The sequence below is a fragment of the Molossus molossus genome, unplaced genomic scaffold (genome assembly GCF_014108415.1).
Source record: "Molossus molossus isolate mMolMol1 unplaced genomic scaffold, mMolMol1.p scaffold_m16_p_1, whole genome shotgun sequence".
Taxonomy (NCBI): Eukaryota; Metazoa; Chordata; class Mammalia; order Chiroptera; family Molossidae; genus Molossus; species Molossus molossus.
This window is the reverse complement of record NW_023425344.1, coordinates 168,814,159-168,835,786: the sequence shown is the minus strand read 5'-3', so window position 1 is coordinate 168,835,786 and position 21,628 is coordinate 168,814,159. Positions and strand designations below refer to the sequence as shown.

The 21,628-nt window shown below is 35.8% G+C and overlaps 1 protein-coding gene across 1 annotated transcript in view; it reads left to right on the top strand.

The window, feature by feature from the left end:
* TTC6 (tetratricopeptide repeat domain 6) overlaps positions 1–21,628 on the top strand; it is a 242,117-nt gene that overhangs the window by 165,405 nt on the left and 55,084 nt on the right. The window contains exons 9-12 of the mRNA XM_036244812.1: positions 2,278–2,382; positions 17,052–17,132; positions 19,943–20,017; positions 21,167–21,555. Of these exons, the coding sequence (XP_036100705.1) occupies positions 2,278–2,382; positions 17,052–17,132; positions 19,943–20,017; positions 21,167–21,555 (650 nt within the window). The remainder of the gene's footprint in view (positions 1–2,277; positions 2,383–17,051; positions 17,133–19,942; positions 20,018–21,166; positions 21,556–21,628) is intronic.

Below are 21,628 nucleotides of genomic sequence, written 5' to 3'. Positions count from 1 at the left end.
GAGACTTTCTTGTTTTTGATGACCATAACAGTTGTGGGGAGTACTGGTCAAATATTTAGTAGGATGACCCCCAGTGGGAATTTGCCCAATGGGAGAAAGAGCGCTGAGGTAAAGTGCCATTTTATCGCGTCATGCCCAGCTTCATGTTATCAACATCAATTATCAGTGCTGAATTTCACCTTGATCCTCTGCTACGATAGCATTTGCCAGGTTTAGTCATTGTACAGTTTCTCCTTTTCCCCGTTACCATACTGTATTCTTTGGGAAAAAGTCACTGTGTGCAGCTCACATTTAAGGAATGTGAAGTTATGCTCTACCTCCTCCAGGGCCCAGTATATACAAAAATTAATTTAAATTAGTCTGTAGGAGATTTCTCTGTTCTTCAATGTATTTATATATGCAATCATTTATATTGGTATGATGCATGAATATTTATGTTATACTTTGAGTTATAATCCAGTACTATTCATTATTATTTTGCTAAAATTGTTCGAGCTTTGGTCATTGAGAGCTCCTGCAGTTGGCTCCTATGTCCCTTCAACATACCCTATCATTGTAGGAGTTTTAAAAAATCCTTTCTTAATTTCTGACAATATAAGATGCTCTAGGTTCATCTTGTATATTTCCCACCTCCATGGAGTCAGCAATTTCTACAAGAAGCCGTGGTTCCCTTTATTAAAGAATGTAATTAACAACCAAGATCTGGGTATCAGGTGTGCTTATTGCCACGGGGGCTCTGTGCCTTTCAGGCCTTCTCAGTTGACACAGCAAGGAAGTACATGTGTGTATACTAACTCTTGCAAATACACACATTGAAACATATTTCTGTATGTAGCCATACGTGTCTAAAATATGAGTTCATACTGTTGTTTCTAACTCTAATCCATTACCACATGGATCATTCTAGCCTCCTCCCTCGCTTATCTTTAAATTCCCACTCCAACAGTGACAAACCTGGGCCCTACCATTCTCCATACATTTATTTAATGGCTCAATTCCAGTATAGAAGTGTATATGTAGAGATGTATCAGAATTATTAACCCATATTCTTATGGGATGCAACTTTATCAACTCACATACAGTGCCTGTGTAGTTTCTTTTGCTTTTAGTTTTATACTCAATTCCAAGTTACTAAGGTCAGCAACTTCCCCCCTTCCCCCTTCTGTGAGGTTGTTTCCTACATTTATAATACAGTTAGAGTGTTTTGTTACATTCTATATTCTATCCTGGGGTTCCTCTTGATCTCCTACACACTTTTTAAATTTTTTTATACATTAAGTTTTACTCTTTGTGCTGTAAAGTTCAATAGGTTTTGGCAAATGCATAATGTCATGTAGCCACAATTCCAGCATCATACAGGATAGTTTCACCTTCATAAAAATTCCCCTATGCCTGATTAATATTTTTTTGAAAAAAGTTTTTAAAAACATAAATAAATACAGAAACTAAACTAAGGCACACTTGGGGACACGTTATCAAGAATTTATAAATGTTAACATTTTGTTATACTTGTTTTAGATTTTTTTTAAATAAAAGAAACTATAATATTTAAGTCCTCATAAGCTTTCTACTCCCATTTTTTTTTCTTCTTTACCCAGGGGCATTCACTGTTACAGTTGTGGTCTTTCTAGTCCATGACTTTATACTTTACTAGGTGTGTTTGTGACCCTATACAAAAATACTGTAGTTCTGTGTGTTCTATATACACTTATATAAAGACACTGTTTTGTATGCATTCTTTTAAAACTTGCTTATTTTACTGTGAATACCATACTTCTAAGATCCATCTATGGTTTATAATTTTTGTGCTCGAATGGCTTTATTAATGTCTAGTTGTATGAATATACCACTTTTTAGTCATCTGTTTCTCTATTAATGGACACTGAAATTGGGCCTTATGTTTTGCTATTTTATGTGCAGTATGAACATCCTTGTACATATCTCTTTATGCACATGTATAAGAAATCCCTTAGACTATCTAGGTAGGAGTGGAATTGCTGGGTCAAATGGCATACACCTTTGCTGTTTTAGTAGAAGTGGCCAGTTTGCCTCTAGGGTGGTTCTCCCAATTTCCCCACATTTTGGGCACCACTTGGAATTGCCAACTTTACATTTTTACTAATCTGATGGGTATGAAAAGTGTACCCAGACTTTCAGAAGCTGTGGAAGCAATCACCTCAGGTTCTGGGCAACTAGATACAATTTTGATAGAAACTTGTGTTTTCACCCCAGGGACCATGTGTTAGTGTTTAATAACCTTTTATGTTATTTTCAAAGGTGTCTGCTTATCCGGGACTTACGAAGTTGTTTTGGAATCTAAATTCCTCCAAATTCTCTGTTCCCGTATCTGTCATGAAGGAAATGCTATATCCAGAATATGAGGTAATATACTGAATGAATTTTCTCTGTTGTTTAACAATTAAACTGTATAATTGATTATTAGATTATATTTTACTGGACAGTTGTTATGTAAATTGTCAGACAGCTGTTGCCATAATTAAGAATTATTAAATTGTACCATAGAAATGATATATAATACATAATTATATAATGCAGGGTTTGGCAAAAGTAGATTTACAGTTACTCTTATGAAAAAGACAATAATTAATAAATAATACAAGAATAAACTCTGTGTATTCACAACTGTAAAGCTACTTTTGCCCATCCCTGTATACATGCAAACTTATATATCCATAAATATGTGCAGCTGTATACCCATATACTTATATATGACATATAGTTCTAAAAAAGGTTGTACTTTTCCATGTTACTTTAGCCAGTCCAGTTTCCTTTTTAAAAGGATATTTTATTTGACTGTGGTTCTAAGATATAAAACTTCTTGGGTTGTTTAGATCTTCATGGTATTTTCATTTGCTTTTAAAAGTGCATCTTTACTTTACGTAATGTTAAAAAAATTTCACCATTACCTAATATAATTATTAATATTTTTCTTCTAAATAACATTTGCTTTAATTTTATATTATATTATTTAAAAAATTAGAAAAATCAAGAGAAGAAAACCAAAATCATCTACTAGTCTTTTCCCTCAGGACAATTACTGCCCATTTTTTAGTCCATTTCTTTCATTCTTATCATTCTTTGTTGTCCTTCTTTTGTTTCTCCTTTACCCCTTTTTTCTTTTCTTATTTTTTTCCTCTTAAAGTCTGTGATGAACATGGTTGTGTACACATTCTTAATGGCATTTATTTTATTTGCACCACATTTTAGGCAGCTTAGTAAAACATATCAGAAAAGGATAAAACAAAATAGTGAAGGAAATCACAGGGAAAGCATAGCAAGAGCAACAGTGTAATGAAGTCAGAGGTAAGATTAAATCAAAGAAATTCTGCTCGTATCTGTTGCTTGACACGAGGTCATCAGTTTACCTCTTGGCTTCTCTGCAACCAGGGCAGGGATTGGAAGCACACTCATATTTGACCTACTGACACTACATGTTCAGAATGTTAATACTGAAACACCTTTATATTTCTTAGATTCCTTGATCACAGTGTATTATTTTTAAGTAGTATGCTGAATTATGTTAGGCAATAGTTTATTTTTAATATATATTTATGAGTGAGACCTGCATAGAGTTGATATTTTTTCCTTTGTTGAATTCTGCTGTCACGGTTTTTCTTGCTTCATAATGTTAACTGAGTAGCAGTTCATCTTTTTTAATATTTTGGAATTGATATAGATAGCATAGAAATAATCTTGAAAAGTTAGAAGAATTATGTCTGAAGAAGTGATTGACAACTAAAATTTTTTTCTAGTTTGAGGATTATTCGTGTTTAACATTCTTTCTTGAGTCAATTGGTCATGCCATCAATGTATATTCTTACAGAAAACCATCTATTCTATTGAAATTTATGTTGTTTTCAGTTTATATATATTCTCTCAATTTTTATATACTCTCTTCAGTTTTAATTTCCATTTATTTTTAAATTTAATTTATTGGAGTGACATAGGTTAATAGGCTCAAGTAAGTTTCAAGCATACATTTCTATGATACAAGATCTGCATATTGCATTGTATGCCCACCACCCAAAGTCAGATCATCCTCTGTCACCGTACGTTAGGCCCCTTCATCCCCAGTCCTTCGCCCCCTTCCCTCTGGCACTGCTGTCTGTGTCCATGAGTTTCAGTTTTTATCCCACAAATGAGTGAAATCACATGGTTCTTAGCTTTTTCTGCTTGACTTATTTCACTTAACATTTTTAAGCTCCATCCATGTTATTGCAAATGACAGTATTTTGTTTGTTGCATAATTTGTTACCCATTTCTAATGATGTTTTTGAGATTTTTTTTTTATTCACTAGGATAGATTTTCTTAGAAACTAGTTTAATTAATTAATTAATTTATTTATTTTGGTCTTTTCAAATTTGTTTTCACTTGCAAATACTTTAGTCTCTACTTTTTCTTGTCCAACTACTTACTATACTCACAGCAGTATAAAACCATCTCTTTAATTTTTTTTTTTCCAGCAAGAAATATGATGTATGATCACCTAGCTGTTAGATATCTTGGCCAGTCAGCCAGAAAAATATATGAGTTGAAATGGTAACATCTTTGACCAAAGAATTTTGGATTAATTATTAATTCAATTTTTGGTCCTCTGAATTTTTGTTACTTCTCTCTTTAAATTTTTTTTTTTTTTTTTGATTATAGTCTTTCTGCTTTCCATAGAAGGCTGATGTTTCTATTTGGGCATTTCCCTAATTTTTCGCATTGAAAATTTAATTTATCTTTCTTTTTTTAAGTTACTATACATACTTTATGACTTTTCTATGTAAGACTGACATTTTATAAATTTTTATTTATAGTGTATTCATTTATTTTCTAAATAATTTTCTTTGTGGTTTTCGATTTTTTTCTGATACACAACTTATGTGGGAAAGTGTTTTTTATTTTTTAACTTGTTGAAATTATTTTCTTTAAATTTTATTCTTAATCCTTAATGACATAAGGAACTATATTGTTTAGAATTCCAGTTTCTTAGAATTTATGATATTTGCTTTGTGGTGTACCAGATGTCCCAATAATGTCTATTAATTCAGTGATATTTTTTTCATTTAAAAATTTTTTTAAATTGATTTTAGAGAGAGAGGAAGGGAGAGGGAGAGAGAGATAGAAACATTGATGAGAGAGAACATCAATTGGCCCCCTCCTTCATGCCCCTCCACTGGGGATCAGGCCCACAACCTGGGCATGTGCCCTGACCAGGAAACGAACCAGCGACCTCTTGGTGCCTGGGTCAACACTCAACCACTGAGCCACACTGGCTGGGCTAATTCAGTGATATTACATGTGGTGACCATTTTTACAATGTGGGAGTATTAAGCAGAGCACAAGCTTTGTTATCAAACAGTCTTTGTTTTGAATTCCACTTACTTCCTGGGTAACCTTGCACTAGTGGCTTTACCTCTTGTTTTTTTTCTATGTAAAGTGTATGTTCTGAGGATTTAATGGGAAACTGTGTAGCATGTTACCTGATAAATAGCAAGTGTTCAGTTAATAACAGATATAGCTGTTATATTGTTATATTATTCCATTCTTCTGTGGCATACTCCTTTTATTTGATCTAAAAAACACTGGTATTTTTCAGTGCAGTTGTATTTTGGCCATCTCCCCACGTGTTACTAATAGTTTTTACTTTATGTGATTAGAAGCTGTTTTATCTTTATTGAGTTTGGCAATGTTTTTTCTTTATCATGAATTCTCTCTCACCAATTTTAAGTGACGTACTTTGGCTTATTTAATACTAGAATGCTGTTCTAATATGGCCAGCCCTGTGTTCTTTCTGATTTTTGTTCAGGGATATTTTTTATTTTAATCCTTTCTTTGTTGTTTTGTTTTTGTTTTTAGATGAACCATGTAAGTGGTCTTACTAATATTATTTTATTTTGTGGTTTCTGTCTTCTAAAATTTTTCTTTCTATTCTGTCTTTTGTTAAACCACTGTTATTTTCTTTAGCAATATTATTGTCAGAGTGGTAAGGCTTATTCAAATTGCTTAAGAACTTGCACAAATAGTATATAAATGCTTTCTTGTAGAAAAATTTCAAACAATGAAGGGCACTCCCCACCTGGAGGCTGCTCTTCTCCAGTTCTCTTCTCCCTGAAGTTAACCATTGTCAAATGCACTGTGCATACCTTTTCAAACATTTTCATTTATGAAATGCAGGTGTATTCAAATTTTTACATACGTGTAGTCATGTAGTCTATATCGTTCCACATTTTGACTTTTTTCACTTAAAATATATCTTTGCATAAACATATGTGTATTTTTCTGTTTGGGATTTCTGGTCAAATTATATATGTAATTTAAATGTAGGAGGATTTTTATGTATATTTTCTTTCTTCTTCTTTTTAATGTAGTCTAAACTTTTCGTTTACTTAAGGAAAAAAATTTTTGTGGGGGAAAGATGCTATGAACTAAAAAGAGGTTAATAGCTAGCATAAAGTATATAAAAAGATTGCCTTAATGTAAAAGATTGGGGAATATTAGTTTACATAAGTAGTATGGCATCCACAAAAGTGTGACGCTCATGTTTCCTTCAAGAGAATCTGTTGGGAGGAGGAGCATACTTGACCACCAGCCTCCAGCTGCAGTCCTATACATGTACGATGGCATCCATCCCAAGGCCCTTCTTAAACTCTGGGCTGCTCCCAGTCAGTGACTGACCACAAGGGGCTTGCTAAAGCTGACCTATTGCAGCTTAATGTGAGGTTGTTTTTAATAGGTATCTTTGGCTCAGGGACTTTCTGCCTGCCTAGATAAATCTTTCTCAAAACTGCTCGGTAATCTGAATCTCTTCTTACCTAATTCTTCCCCTTTCTTCCCTTTTCACAGCTGCCAGACCTGCATCATGTCTACTTCTCCCTCTCTTTTTATCCTCCACTGGTGGGATCTGCTTCTAATTGAACTGATCCTCTAGGGAAGTCTGTCATAGTGCAGTACTTTCCAAATTATATGTTTATAAAGCATGGCCATGTATTTTTCTGTCTTTGTATATAGAAAATGTTACTTTAGGAAATTGAGAGTAGGAAGAATTGTCTGAATTGAAGTAGGAATTTTATCAAGAATAAGAACGATTGGTTAGAACAGGCAGTGATGGAACACCCATTAGAAAGGTGGTCCAAACGTCAGTGAAGTACTGGTGGTTGAAAGAGCATTGAAAAGGATTTTCTGGTACAAAAAAAAAAAGATGGCCCAGGACACTTTTCATGTATCAGAACTGGAATCAGACCTTTGAATGGGAATTGGCATTTAGATGCAAAGGTTTGGATGGCCCATTTTTTTGAAGTGCAAAGTTAACCTGTTTATATGTATGATTACTGATTTTTTTTTTTGTTTTATCATACCATTAGTTTGTTTGATTCTTCTTTTGCTTTATTTTTTTCATTAATTTTCTTAAATTTATGACTTTTTTCACTTAAAAGTATGGCATTCTGGATATAATATATTCTGATTTTTTTTATTTTTCAACTATTTGGATAAATTTTGTTTAATTAGTCCTATTTTGGAAGTTTTATATATTGTTTCTAATTTCTTTGGTGGTTTTCCTAGATTACACATTTTTAATCAATATCTAATATAAATCAATACCTCGGAAAATACAATGAAATTTTTATTAAAATAATTTTATTTACCCTTCTTTTTTTAATGTTTTTTTCTTTATTAAGTTTTTTTTCCTTTTTTTTTTAGAAAGAGAGAAACATTGATGAGAAAGAACATCAATTAGCCACCTCCTGCACACCTTCCACTGGGTATCGGGCCCACAACCTGTGCATGTGCCCTGACCAGGAATTGGAGTGGCAACCTCTTGGTACATGAGTTGAGGCTCAACCACTGAGCCACACCAGCCGGGCTCATTTACCCCTTCTTGACTTAATATGCTCTTACTTTGAAATATTGTTATATACTTATCTTTTTTTGTTATCCTCACCTGAGGATATGTTTATTGATTTTTAGAGAAAGAGGAAGGAGGAGGGGGTGGGGGGAAGCGAGACATCAATCGGTTGCCTCCAATATGTTGTACATACCCTGACCCAGTATAAACCTATAACCTAGGTATGTGCCCTGTCTGGGAATCAAATGCACAACCTTATTTGGTGTACAGGACGATGCTCCAACCAACTGAACCACCCGACCAAGGCTATACTTATCTTTTAAAACCACCCAAAAATTATTATTATTTTATTAAACATTTGTTACATTTTATCCATGCATTTAACTTTCTTTCTTTCTTTTCTTGGTATCTCAGAACTTACTGTCTGGAATCATTTAACCTTCTGCCTAAAGCATATCCTTTAGAATTTTCTTTAAAGGAAGTGGGAAGTCTGCAGTTGGTAAAAAGCCTGGTTTTTCTTTGTTTCAAATGTTTTTATATTTCCTTTTGTTTTTGATTTTTGTTTTTGTTTGTTTGTTTTTTAATTTTTTATTTATTTTTTTGTTACAGATATTTCACATTTTTTACCCCATTGGCACCCCGCTCTCCACCCCACCCCCGCCCCGTCCCCGGCTTAGTTGTCCATGTCCATTGGTCATGCATACATGCATATAAGTTCTGTGGTTTATCTCTTCCCACCCCCCCGTCCCCTCTTCTGAGGGATGTCAGTCTGTACCCTACTTCCATGTTTCTGGGTCTACTGTATTCCTCAGACTGTTATGTTCATTATATTCCATATATAAGTGAGATCATGTGGTATGTGTCTTTCTCTGCTTGGCTTATTTCACTTAGGATAATACTTTCCAGGTCCCTCCATGTCGTCTCAAAGGATAAGAGATCTTTCTTTCTTACCGCTGCATAGTACTCCATTGTGTATATGTACCACTGCTTTTTTATCCATTCGTCTACTGATGGACACTTGGGCTGTTTCCAGATCTTAGCTATAGTAAATAGTGCTGCTATGAACATGGGGGTACATATATTCTTACTGATTGGTGTTTCAGGCTTCTTAGGGTATATTCCTAGAAGTGGGATCACTGGGTCAAATGGAAGTTCAATTTTTAATTTTTTGAGGTAACACCATATTATTTTCCATAGTGGCTGCACCAGTCTGCATTCCCACCAGCAGTGTATTAGAGTCCCCTTTTCTCCACACCCTCGCCAACACTTGTTTGATGATTTGTTGATGGCGGCCATTCTGACAGGTGTGAGGTGATACCTCATTGTTGTTTTAATTTGCATCTCTCTGATGATTAGTGATGTTGAGCATTTCTTCATTTGTCTCAGCCATTTGTATGTCCTGTTTGGAGAGATGTCTATTCAGCTCCTCTGCCCATTTTTTAATTGGGTTCTTTGTCTTCCTTTTGTTGAGTTGTATGAGTCTTCTATATAATTAACCCCTTATCTGATGTATCATTGGCAATGATGTTCTCCCATACAGTGGGTTGCCTTTCCATTTTGATGTTTGTTTCTTTTGCTGTGCAGAAGCTTTTTAATTTGATGTAGTCCCATGTGTTCATTTTATCCTTTGTTTTTGTTGCCTTAAGTGAGGTATCAGTGAAAATTCTGCTCCGTATGATGTCAGAAATTTTGTTGCCTACTTTTTCTTCTAGGATTTTTATGGATTCACGAGTCACATTTAGGTCTTTTATCTATTTTGAGTTTATTTTTGTGTATGGTGTAAGTTCATGGTCTAGTTTCATTTTTTGCATGTAGCTGTCCAATTTTCCCAACACCATTTATTAAAGAGGCTGTCTTTACTCCACTGTATGTTCTTGCCACCTTTGTCAAATATTAATTGAGCGTATTGCCTTGGGTCCATTTCTGGGTTTTCAGTTCTGTTCCACTGGTCTATATGCCTGTTCTTGTGCCAGTTCCAGGCTGTTTTGGTTACAGTCACTTTGTAGTATAACCTGATATCTGGTATTGTGATCCCACCTACTTTGTCCTTCTTTTTCAAGATTGCTGTGGCTATTCGGGGTTTTTTTGGTTCCATATGAACTTTTGAAGTATTTGTTCCAGTTCTATGAAATATGTTGTTGGTATTTTGATGGGGATTGCATTGAATCTATAAATTGCTTTGGGTAGTATGGACATTTTAATGATGTTAATCCTTCCAATCCATGAACAGGGTATGTGCTTCCACTTTTTTACATCTTCCTCTATTTCTTTTTTCAATGACCTGTAGTTTTCTGCAAATAGGTCCTTTACTTCTTTGGTTAAGTTTATTCCTAGGTATCTTAATTTTTTTGGCGCGATGGTAAATGGGATTGTTTTTTCAGTTTCTCTTTCTGTGAGTTCATCATTGGTGTACAAGAATGCCGTCGATTTCTTGACGTTAATTTTGTATCCTCCTTCTTTGCCAAATTCATTTATTAAGTCTAGTAGATTTTTGATGGAGTCTTTAAGGTTTTCTATGTATAATGTCATGTCATCTGCAAATAATGACCGTTTCACTTCCTCCATTCCAATTTGGATCCCTTTTATTTTTTCTTCACGTCTGATTGCTGTGGCTAAGACTTCCAGTACTATGTTAAATAAGAGTGGAAAAAGTGGACATCCCTGTCGTGTTCCTGTTCTTAATGGAAATGTTTTTAGTTTCTGTCCATTGAGTATGATGTTGGCTGTAGGTTTTTCATATATGGCCTTGATTATGTCAAGATATGATCCCTCTATTCCCATATTGCTGACCGTTTTTATCAGAAATGGATGCTGGATTTTGTCGAATGCTTTTTCAGCATCTATTGATATGATCATGTGGTTTTTATTCTTCATCTTATTTATGTGGTGTATCACGTTTATTGATTTGCGAATATTGTACCAGCCTTGCATCCCTGGAATGAATCCCACTTGGTCATGGTGAATAATTTTTTTGATGTATTTCTGGATTCGATTTGCTAATATTTTGTTCAGGATTTTGGCGTCTATGTTCATCAGGGATATTGGCCTGTAGTTTTCTTTCTTCGTAGTGTCTTTTTCTGGTTTTGGAATTAGAATTATGCTGGCCTCATAGAACGTGTTTGGAAGTCTTCCTTCTTCTTGAATTTTTTGAAATAGTTTGAGGAGAATGGGTGTTAGTTCTTTTTTGAATGTTCAGTAAAACTCCCCCGTGAAGCCATCTGGGCCTGGGCTTTTGTTTGCTGGGAGAGTCTTGATTACCTCCTCAATTTCCTTAGTTGTTATTGGTCTGTTCAAGTTTTCTATCTCTTCCCGGTTCAGTTTTGAGAGACTGTGTGTTTCTAGCAATTTGTCCATTTCACTTAGATTGTCGAATGTGTTGCCATATAGTTGTTCATAGTAGTTGTTAACAATCTTTTGTATTTCCATGGTGTTGGTTGTTACTTCTCCTCTTTCATTTCTAATTTTGTGTATTTGGGTTCTCTCTCTTTGTTTCTTGGAGAGTCTAGCTAAGGGTCCATCAATCTTGTTTCTCTTTTCGAAAAACCAGCTGTTTTTTTCATTGATCCTTTGAATTGTTTTTTTTGGTGTCTATGTCATTTATTTCTGCTGTGATCTTTACTATTTCCTTCCTTCTACTTGCTCTGGGGTTTTCTTTTTGTTTGCTTTCTAATTCTTTAAGTTGTGAGGTTAGACAGTGAATTAGAAATTTTTCTTGTTTTTTGAGGTAGGCCTGTAGTGCTATGAACTTCCCTCTCAGAACTGCTTTTGCAGCATCCCATAGATTTTGTGTTGTTGTGTGTTCATTTTCATTGGTTTCCAGGAAGTTTTTAATTTCTTCCTTGATCTCCTCGGTGAACCATTCATTGTTTAATAACATGCTATTTAGCCTCCATGTGTTGAAATGTCTTTGCATGTTCTTGTTGCAATTGATTTCTAGTTTCATGCCATTGTGATCTGAGAAGATGCTTGATATGATTTCAATCTTCTTGAACTTGTAGAGACTTAGTTTGTGTCCTATCATGTGGTCTATCTTTGAGAATGTCCCATGTGCATTTGAGAAGAATGTGAATTCTGTAGTTTTGGGGTGTAATTCTCTGTAGATATCTATTAAATCCATTTGGTCTAGTGCTTCATTTAGAGTCTCTGTTTCCTTGCTAATTTTTTGCCTAGAGGATCTATCCAGTGCTGTCAACGGAGTGTTGAAGTCCCCTGCTATGATTGTATTGTTGTCGATTTCTCCTTGGAAGTTCTCCAGAAGATTTTTAATATATTTTGGTGCTCCTATATTGGGTGCATATATGTTTATCAAGGTTATATGTTCCTGTTGGATAGATCCTTTCAATATTATGTAGTGGCCGTCTTTGTCTCTAGTTATGGTCTTCATTTTGAAATCTATTTTATCAGATATGAGAATTGCTACCCCAGCTTTTTTTGCTTTCTGTTTGCTTGGAAAATTTTTTTTCATCCCTTCACTTTCAACCTATGTGAGTCTTTTGTTGTGAGGTGGGTCTCTTGTAACCAACATATAGATGAGTCATACTTTCTTATCCAATCAGCTACTCTGTGTCTTTTAAGGGAGCATTCAATCCATTTACATTTAAGGTGATTATTGATATGTACTTATTTATTGCCATTTTTGTTTAGTGTGCTTCTATTTTTCTTCCCATTTCTACTGCTAATTATAGCAGTCCTTTTAACATTTCTTGCAGTGCTGGTTTGGTGCTAATGTATTCCCTTAGCCTTTTTTTGTCTGGGAAGCTCTTTATTTGACCTTCTATTTTGAATGATAGCCTTGCTGGGTAGAGTAGTCTTGGATTCAGATTCTTGTTTTTCATGACTTTGATTACTTCATGCCATTCCCGTCTGGCCTGTAGTGTTTCTTGTGAGAAGTCAGCTGAGAGCCTTATGGGGTTTCCTTTGTAGGTAACCTGTTGCTTATCTCTTGCTGCTTTTTGGATTCTCTCTTTGTCTTTAGTTTGTGGCATTTTAATTACTATGTGTCTTGGTGTGGGCCTATTTGGGTTCTTCTTACGTGGGACTCTCTGTGCTTCTTAAACTTGAATGCCTTCTTCCTTCACCAAATTAGGGAAGTTTTCTGTCACTATTTTTTTGAATATAATCTCTATCCCTTGCTCATTTTCTTCTTCGGGGACTCCTATAATGTGAATATTATTATGCTTCCAGTTGTCCCATAGTTCTCTTAAGCTGTCTTCCTCTTTTTTAATAGTTTTTTCCTTTTGTTTTTCTGATTGGTTGATTTTTTTTACCCTGTCTTCTAATTCACTGATCCGGTCCTCAGCTTCCTCTACTCTGCTTTTTAAACCTTCCAATGTGTTTTTCATTTCTGAAATGTCATTTTTTATCTCTTCTTGATGGTTTTTAATTTCCAGTTGGCTTATTTTTAGTGTCTCTATGTCCTTACTCATGCTGTTCAGCTTCCTCAAGATCGTGGCTCTGAATTCTAGCTCTGTTAACATGCCTAATTGCTCCACATTGATCTCATATTTGGTGGAGATCTCTTGCTCTTTCATTTGTCTTCTGTTTCTGTGTTTCACCATTTTGGCTATCACTGGGGGCTTTGGAGCCTGTCAAGTTTTCCCTTGGGTGTTGGTGTTCTGCTGTTTGTGGCTCCCTCTTCTGTGTTTAGATGAGCGAGGGAGGACCCACGTTAAACACCACTGTCAAGTCTTACTTTCCTGGTTAAAGTTGCTAGCCCAGGAAAGGTACTGTTATCCTCTAGCTTTCTGCCTGGAGGCTAGCAGTTGAGGTTACTTGATGAGTTTTGGGTTGTCAGTTGATTGAAAAACTCCCTCAGGTGCTCAGCACAAGAGGATTTCAGGAGGGTGGGGCAGATGCTGGTTGTTAATGAGCCTCAATTAGCACTTCAATGGCCCACAGGGTGGGGTTGGATCTCCGAGGGAGGGGCTGCTGCCTCTCAGAGCCCTGGGAAGGAGCAATATGGCCACCGTCCTGCGTGGTTGCACTCAGGAAAAGCTCTGAGCGCCCTCCAAATCCCAAGCGTCCCGACACAGTTCCAGTCCAGTCTGCCCTCCCTCTGCCGGAGCCCAAGGTGAGTGGCTGTGGCTGTTTCAGCCTCTGTCCGGCTCTGTGCTGTGGAGCCGCCTGGGAGTGTGACCTGAGGGTGCTGCTCCCAGCTGAGGCCACTGCTGAGCTGCCGACCTTGGGCTCCCAGCCCCCCGTCTCGCGCCTTTGCAAGCCTACTAGGATCGAGTCAGTGTCCCTCATTATATGGTCCTCGCCAGCTGCTTTTCTGTTGCTTTTTCCCGTCGATTTGTCTGTGTTATAGTTGTAATTCCAGTTTGGTTCTGGGAGACAGTCTGTGTAGCTTCCGTTCACTCTGCCGCCATTTTTCTGGTCTCTTTTCTCGGAATGCCTCTTCCCACCGTGGCTCACGGGAGTTGGGGTACCCAATTCACTGGGGCCACACTCTCGGGATCTTCTTTCTATATTACCTTCTTTTTAGGGAATACTCTACCTGGTCAAAATATATTTTGCAAATATTTTCTTTTAGTACACAAATGATGTTCCACTATTTTCTGGTATCTACTATTGTTGTTAGAAGTGATTCTTACTTATGAATCCTTTGAAGATAATAAATTCTTTGCTTTCCCCCAAACTGGTTACTTATAAGTTTTTCTCTTTTCTTCATACAGTTTCCCTAAGATGTGTCTAGTTGCAGATTTCTTTGTATCTATCATGCTTTAGAATCAATGGGATTTTGAATCTGTGGTTCGATATCTTTCATCAGCTACGGAAAAATTTTAGTCATTATCTCTTCAAATTTTTCCCCTGTCCATTCTTTTTCTAATTTTCTGGAACTTTAATACATTATCAGTTACATTTTTTTCTCCCGATACTGGCAATTTCTTTTGATCTGTCATACAGTTCAGGTTCATAGATATTTTTCTTCAGTTGTGTCTAATATACTGTTAAATCTGTTTACTGTTTAAATTTTAAATTTTAGTTTCATATTTTTCTTTTTAGAATTTATAACTTTTTCTCCAAGTCTTTTATTTTGTGGTGTTTTGTTCCTTTGTGTATCTGTCTTTAAATTTTTATCATTGTATTTAAGACACTGGTTTTAAGAAGTATTTGAGACCTTTCTCCAGGAAAAAATTTTTGTTAGAATCTGGGATCTTTACCCCTCAGAGACAGCCTTCCTATAAGGTTAAGGCTTGATGTTCTCTGACAGCCCCCATGATAGCGGTCCAGCTGAAAGTCTACACAAAGGTTATTTATCTTTCATTTACTCTTAATCTGAGGGTGTAGCCCTGTAATATCTTTGTAGCCTTGAGTATTTGTATATATTGAATATTTGCATATATATAATATATATTACATGTTATATATATTATATATTATATATATTACATATTACATATATGTATATATATAAATAAAATCAGGTATCACACCTCAAGTAGATCAGGTAGATTCTGGTCCTCAATTTCTGTCACCCTTGCCCCAAAGAGCTGCATATCTGCATCTCAGATTTGCAGCTGTTTTAGCAAACATCCTGAGTAAAAGCATCTTTGAATACTAGACTTACCTTTCCAGATTCTTTCCTTTTCTTAGATTTTTGGCCTAGTACTTCTTTATCATCCTGGTAGCTCTTTGATGCTCTGAAGATTATGTTTTTTTCATATTACATATAGCTTTCTTAGTTGTCCTCAGCAGAATTACCTAGCCTGCCATAATTAGAAGCAGAATTCACAATTGACTTCTAACGTAGCAAAACTCTTTTCATTTTCATCAGCATCCTAACTTTTATTGCATGTTCAACAATTTCAGCAATATCCCTGGAAAATTTTTTGTATCAGATATCATGTAAGCAATAGTATAATTGCCCTACTAGCAAATTAGTTTGGGCAGTATCTTGGCAGATTCCAACATATGCACCATGTTCTCTGCAGTCGTTGATTATTAGTTAGTTCTGCTGTTTTAATATCTGTAAAATACACTACAGTAAGCCTTCACTTACCATTTGTATCATGACTTTAAGCAAAACAACATATAACAAAACCGATTTTACCATAGGCTAATTGATATAAACAAAGTTAAATTCCTATGGCATCGCATCAAGGCTATAAAACATTACTCAAGGACCTGCTGTATTAAGGTTTTTGTCTTTGTTATTGTTAAAAGCATTTTTTAAAATACAGGCTGGGCAAACGTAGGTTTGCAGTTGCGAGTATGTGAAACACGGAGTTTATTCTTATATTCTTATTAATTATTGTGTTTTTCTCTATACATACAACTGTAAACCCACTTTTGCCTCACCATGGATGTAATTGCTGCTATTCCATCATATTTAAACATTTTGTAAGCATGTGGCAAAATAGATCCAAATTTTCTTGTGTATAACATAGTTTGTCATTGAAGAATAATGATGAAATAAAAATAAATAAATAAACAAATACTGGTGATTCCGAAATTACCCATAGCCTTCTCCATTAGTGTTCTATTCTCAGTGATAATTACATGATGCTTTTTAAAGCTAATTTTCTATGGAATAATTTTTTTTTTTTTAATTTGAAATTTTAAAGTTGTTTGAGACCTAAAACCTTTCAGCAAACTAGGCAGCAGCATAATTTAACTCATCATGAATCCACCAGGCTCTCAAACTTAAATATAGCTATTTCTACATCTCTAAATCACTAAGCACAGGATAAAGAAGTAACACATTCAATAATAATTATAATCATTGCAGCAGTTTACCCATAGAACAATAAACATGCATATATAACAATTCACTGATAGAGTTTGAATTATAAGATTTTCATTTTATTTACCATTTAGAATGCATATTTGCATTTAACAATAAATAGTAGCATTGACAATCAATCCAAATGATATGCTTTGTTCATAATCCTGATATTGACATGTTGCATAGATTCAGTGCTAACCTGAGAGATCCTAGGATCACTGATTGCTCCTAAGATTAGGATCGACAGAACTAATGTAGATGTATCCACTTGACTAACTGCCAATGCTGAAGCCAAATTGAGAGTTTTGGCAACATACTAAGGCTGTAGCTGGACTTTGATGCATCTCTGGTGAATGTTTTCTATAATTCTACCCTTCCCGTACATTTTTTCTTTTGGTAAAGTAACAGTGAGCATAGGCTTTTAAAAGTATTTCACTATATAATTTAAAAGTATTATCTTTTTACTACAGAGTATTCAAGCAAGCAGAATTATACATGAGAAATTTTCATTTGAGGAAAGTGTCAGTGCTTTAAATCAGCAAAGTCCTAGGGTATGTATAATTTTTTTAATCCTCACCTGAGTACATGCTTAGAGAAAGGAAGGAAGGGAGGGAGGGAGGGAGGGAGGGAGAGAGAGAGAGAGAGAGAGAGAGAGAGAGAGAGAGAGAGAGAGAGGGAGGTGAGAGAGAAACATCAATCAGCTGCCTTCTGCACGTGCCCTGACTGGATATTGAACCTGAAACCCAGGTATGTGCCCTGACAAGGAATCACAGGGCAACCTTTCAGTGCAGAGATGATTCTCCAACCAACTGAGTCACTCTTGCCAAGAGGGTATGTTTACTTTTTGTTTTGAATTGTAGGTAAGTTACTTTATCTGCCTACAACTCAGATATTATCGCTAGAAATCCTGAAATTATTTCTTGGTGCTTCCCCAGTCAAGGAAATGCTTCAGAACATTCACTGTTGTCTTTGCCAAGGACACTGTTGTCTTTTTCAAACATGTTGTCTTTATGACACCCAGAAGGTGTTATTTGCTAATCAATGGCAGGATATCTGCTGTGAGTTTTCCTAAAATTTCTTGTTTTGTACTCATTATCACCTCTCACCTAGGTCTTACATAATCAAAGGAACATGTTTATAAATCTTTTTATGGTGAGAATTATTCATGGCCATGAAACAGTAAAACTGAATTCTCTAAATGTGGTTAGACTCGTGCTCATCTTTATCCCTACAGTGTATCCAAGTAAGCAAATTAAATAGTAAACACAATTGGAGAGAAAAGAGACAGTGATTGAGAGAAGAAGAAAGGTAGACAATTTATATAATTGGTCTAATAAGTGTCCTGAATGTTATGAGGACAAGCAAAACACAGTTATTTTTCTTTCATTAGTGCCTTCGGCCCTCTACTCCCTTTTGATGATATTGTGGGAAACCGAATGATACACAATAGAGAGTCTTGGTTCCCAGGGACAAATCATATCCCTATTCCAGTCAGTTAACTAGTTCAATATGTATCCATGTCTCTTCCCACACAGTCAGGTAATACTTTTTGGCATTTTGTTGTTGTTTTGGAGGGGATAATGTTTCTATTTAATATAGATCACTTTCTTGCGATTTTTCCTTATAACACTTACTAAATATTTATCCTTTTGTTTGTTTGATCTTTGTATTACTCAGCAGCCTGGGGTCATACCATTCCTGTTCACTGTTTTATCCATAAAACCTAGAGCAGCAACCATCACATACAAAATAACTGAACTAACGAATGAAACTTCCTACTTTGAAATGCCATTTTCACTTTCTAGACTACACTAGTAGCATTACCTACACCTCCCTGACAGATAATGTCCATTTTTAGTAGTTGCTTCTTCCAATCCATCCTCCTTCCTGCCCCTCTGCTATATTCTTAAAACACAGGTATGATTATGTTACTCATGTCTCAACGAACCAAACAACTTCCATCTACCAAACAAAGTCAGAGTGCTTAACTAAGTCTCATAACCTGGCCTCAACTACATTTTCTGTCCTACTTCCTATATACTTTTGCCTCCATGAAGCCTCTATGTACCCTGGACTCTACCTGTACCAGAATCCCTGGGGACCAAAATCCCAGCACTTTGACACTTCTAGGTCCTTATTCCGGCTATATGATTGGCCTGGGATGTTCTCAACCCCTTCTCAGACCTTAGAAATGTCACTGCCTTTCACAGGTCAACCCTGGTACTACCTCTTTAAGCAAATCTGTTCAGATTATTTCCCATTCAGAATTGACCTCTCCCTCTCCTGCATTCCTTCACACCTGATTTATGCCATCTTTACAGTCATTGCCACAGCCACTTTGGGTTATAGTTATTTCTTTATGTCTGTTTCCACTATTATACTGGTTGAGAACATGAAACATAGTGATGTACTACTAAGTCTTTTTTTTTTCTGTTATTTCCTCACCCGAGGACATTTTTTGCATTCATCTTCAGGTAGAGCAGGAGGGAGAGAGGGATCGAGAGAGAGAGAGAGACAGAGAGAGAAATATCGACGTGAGAGAGACACATGGACTGGCTGCCACCCACATGACCCCAACTAGGGCCGGGGACAAACTGCAACCGAGGTATGTGGCCTTCGCAGGAACCAAACCCAGGTCTCTCTGGACCAAGGGCCGACACTCTAACCACTGAGCCAAACCGACCAGGGCCCAAATCTTTTAACAAAATAGCTCTCATAGTAAGTGATCACATTTGTGTGGTCCTGTGGAGTAAAAGGCTGAGGTTACTCATGATTAGAGGTGACTGCTCAGGGGACAGTAGTGCTCCAGGTTCCACGATCACACCAGGGCTAAAGGGATTAATGGCTCAGCATATCTATGGCCATTCGCACACACCTGTGCCTCTTATGCCAACCGGAAAGCTTTGCAGCATAGCACTTTGCACATAGCAGGTACTAACTAGGTTAATTTTTTTAATAATTTAAAAATTACTTGATGGCTTTTAATTTCTGCTCTTCTCTGTGAATTCAATTACTTCAATATTAGTAAGCACCTGTAATTTAGTCTTTCTGCATTTTTTCAATTTACCTAAACAGTTACTAATAGTCAGCTGTCATATGATATTTTGGTTTACCACATAGTATCTATGGCCAATGTATAGTTACCACTGTAATTTTTAAAATTTATTGATTGCTTTTAGAGAGAGAGGAAGGGGGGAAAGAGAGAAACATCTATTTGTTGTTCTACTTATTTGTGCATTCACTGGTTGATTCTTATATGTGTCCTGACTGGGGATTGAACCCACAACCTTGGCATATTGGGATGACACTCTGACCAACTGAGCTACATGGCCAGGGCTTAATTACTGTTTTACTGTTTCAGGCTTTTCCCCTAACAAAATCTTCATCATTTGAAAGGATCCAAAAAAGTCACAGCACACAAGCTCCACAATTAAAGGTATGATAATTTTTCAGTTTTTATTATTCAAAAGAAATATTTATCTTATAGTAATAATCACCACCTATGCCTTTTTGTTTGTTTTCCTGAAATACGTAGTCAGTTGATTCATCTAGAGCTGACTGAACATTTAGATTTCAGTGTGTATTTGCTAGCCCATGAATGATTGTGGTTGGTAGTTCCAAGTAAAGATTTTAAACAGCACTTGGAAGTGTCTCATAGTCATAGTTGGACTTTACCTGGTATATTATAAAGCAAGTCACTTACAATATGACCTACATTTGCATCAGGCTCACAGTTGTAAAACATTTTTATGAACACTATTTCAGTTTGATCTTGAGTTTCATAATATCCCAATCAGAAGGAAAGGGAGAAAGATATTATCCTTGTGTTATACATGAAAAAACAAAGGTCAGAAAGTGATAAATGATGGAGCTGGTACTTATACCCACACCGCTTCTTACCAAATGAAATGTACTTTCCACTTTACCAAGAATTCCTGGGCATTTTTGAACAGTTCATTCTTACCTTCAGTGGAATTGACCCCTAGCTCCCAGGTGTCTCCCCGCCCCCAAATCTGACAGCAAACTTCCTTGATTCTTCACATAGGTTGCTTCTAACTTACTTTTCACCTGCCTAATTCTATCCTTCTTCTTATGTTATTTCTGATATTCTCTTTCTTGTTGACTCTTTGACTCCTCTTGTATCCCTGGACTCTGACACTGTTCTTAAGATTTATTTTATTGACATATAACATTATATTAGTCTCATATATACAACATAATTAAAACATAATTAGTCATAATTAGTTGATATTTGTATGTATTGTGAAATAATCACCATAATAAGTTTAGTTAACATCCATCACAACAGACTTACATGTTATTTTCTTGTGATGAGAACTTTTAAGATCGATTCTCTTAGCAACTTTCAAATACACAAGATAGAATTTTATACTATAATGTGACACTTTACATCCCCATTATAAATTTTATAAACTGATTTTGAAAAACATCAAGAATACATGATTTAAAATCTTTTCAATTGTGGCCAAACTACATTAACAGTAATTGAAACTGAATTAATTTTAATGTATAGCAACTAAATTGGTTTTATTTTTTTCTGCCTCTTTGTTTCCTCGTTAATAAGAGAGTAAAATCTGCAGTTGAATTGAGGAAGAAGAAGGGATCCATAGCTCCGTTAGAAATTAAGGAGGACGTGCAAAGTGACATAAAAGAGATGATGTTTCAGAAAGCAAAGGAGTTGGAGCGTTTGGAGCGGCGTCAGAGGAATGAGCAAAATGAAACTGAGGACACCATCCCTGTGAGAGAAAGTATAGATACCATCTTAGATACCATGGAGGACACTCATAGTTTAAAAAACCTGTCTCTTTCTCTCATTGAAGCATCTAGAAAAGCCGGCATTAGTTACATTGTTTACCCCAAGAAAAAGAAGGCGAATTGGAAGAAAGGACTGAAATTCCCTAAGCTTACAATTGTGTTGGACGAGTTATCCAAGCCTCCAAAAATGCTAACAAGGTCTTGTTTAACTAATAATTGTTATAGCTTAAGAAGTGTATTGTAACTTGGCCTTAACTTTATCATTTCACTC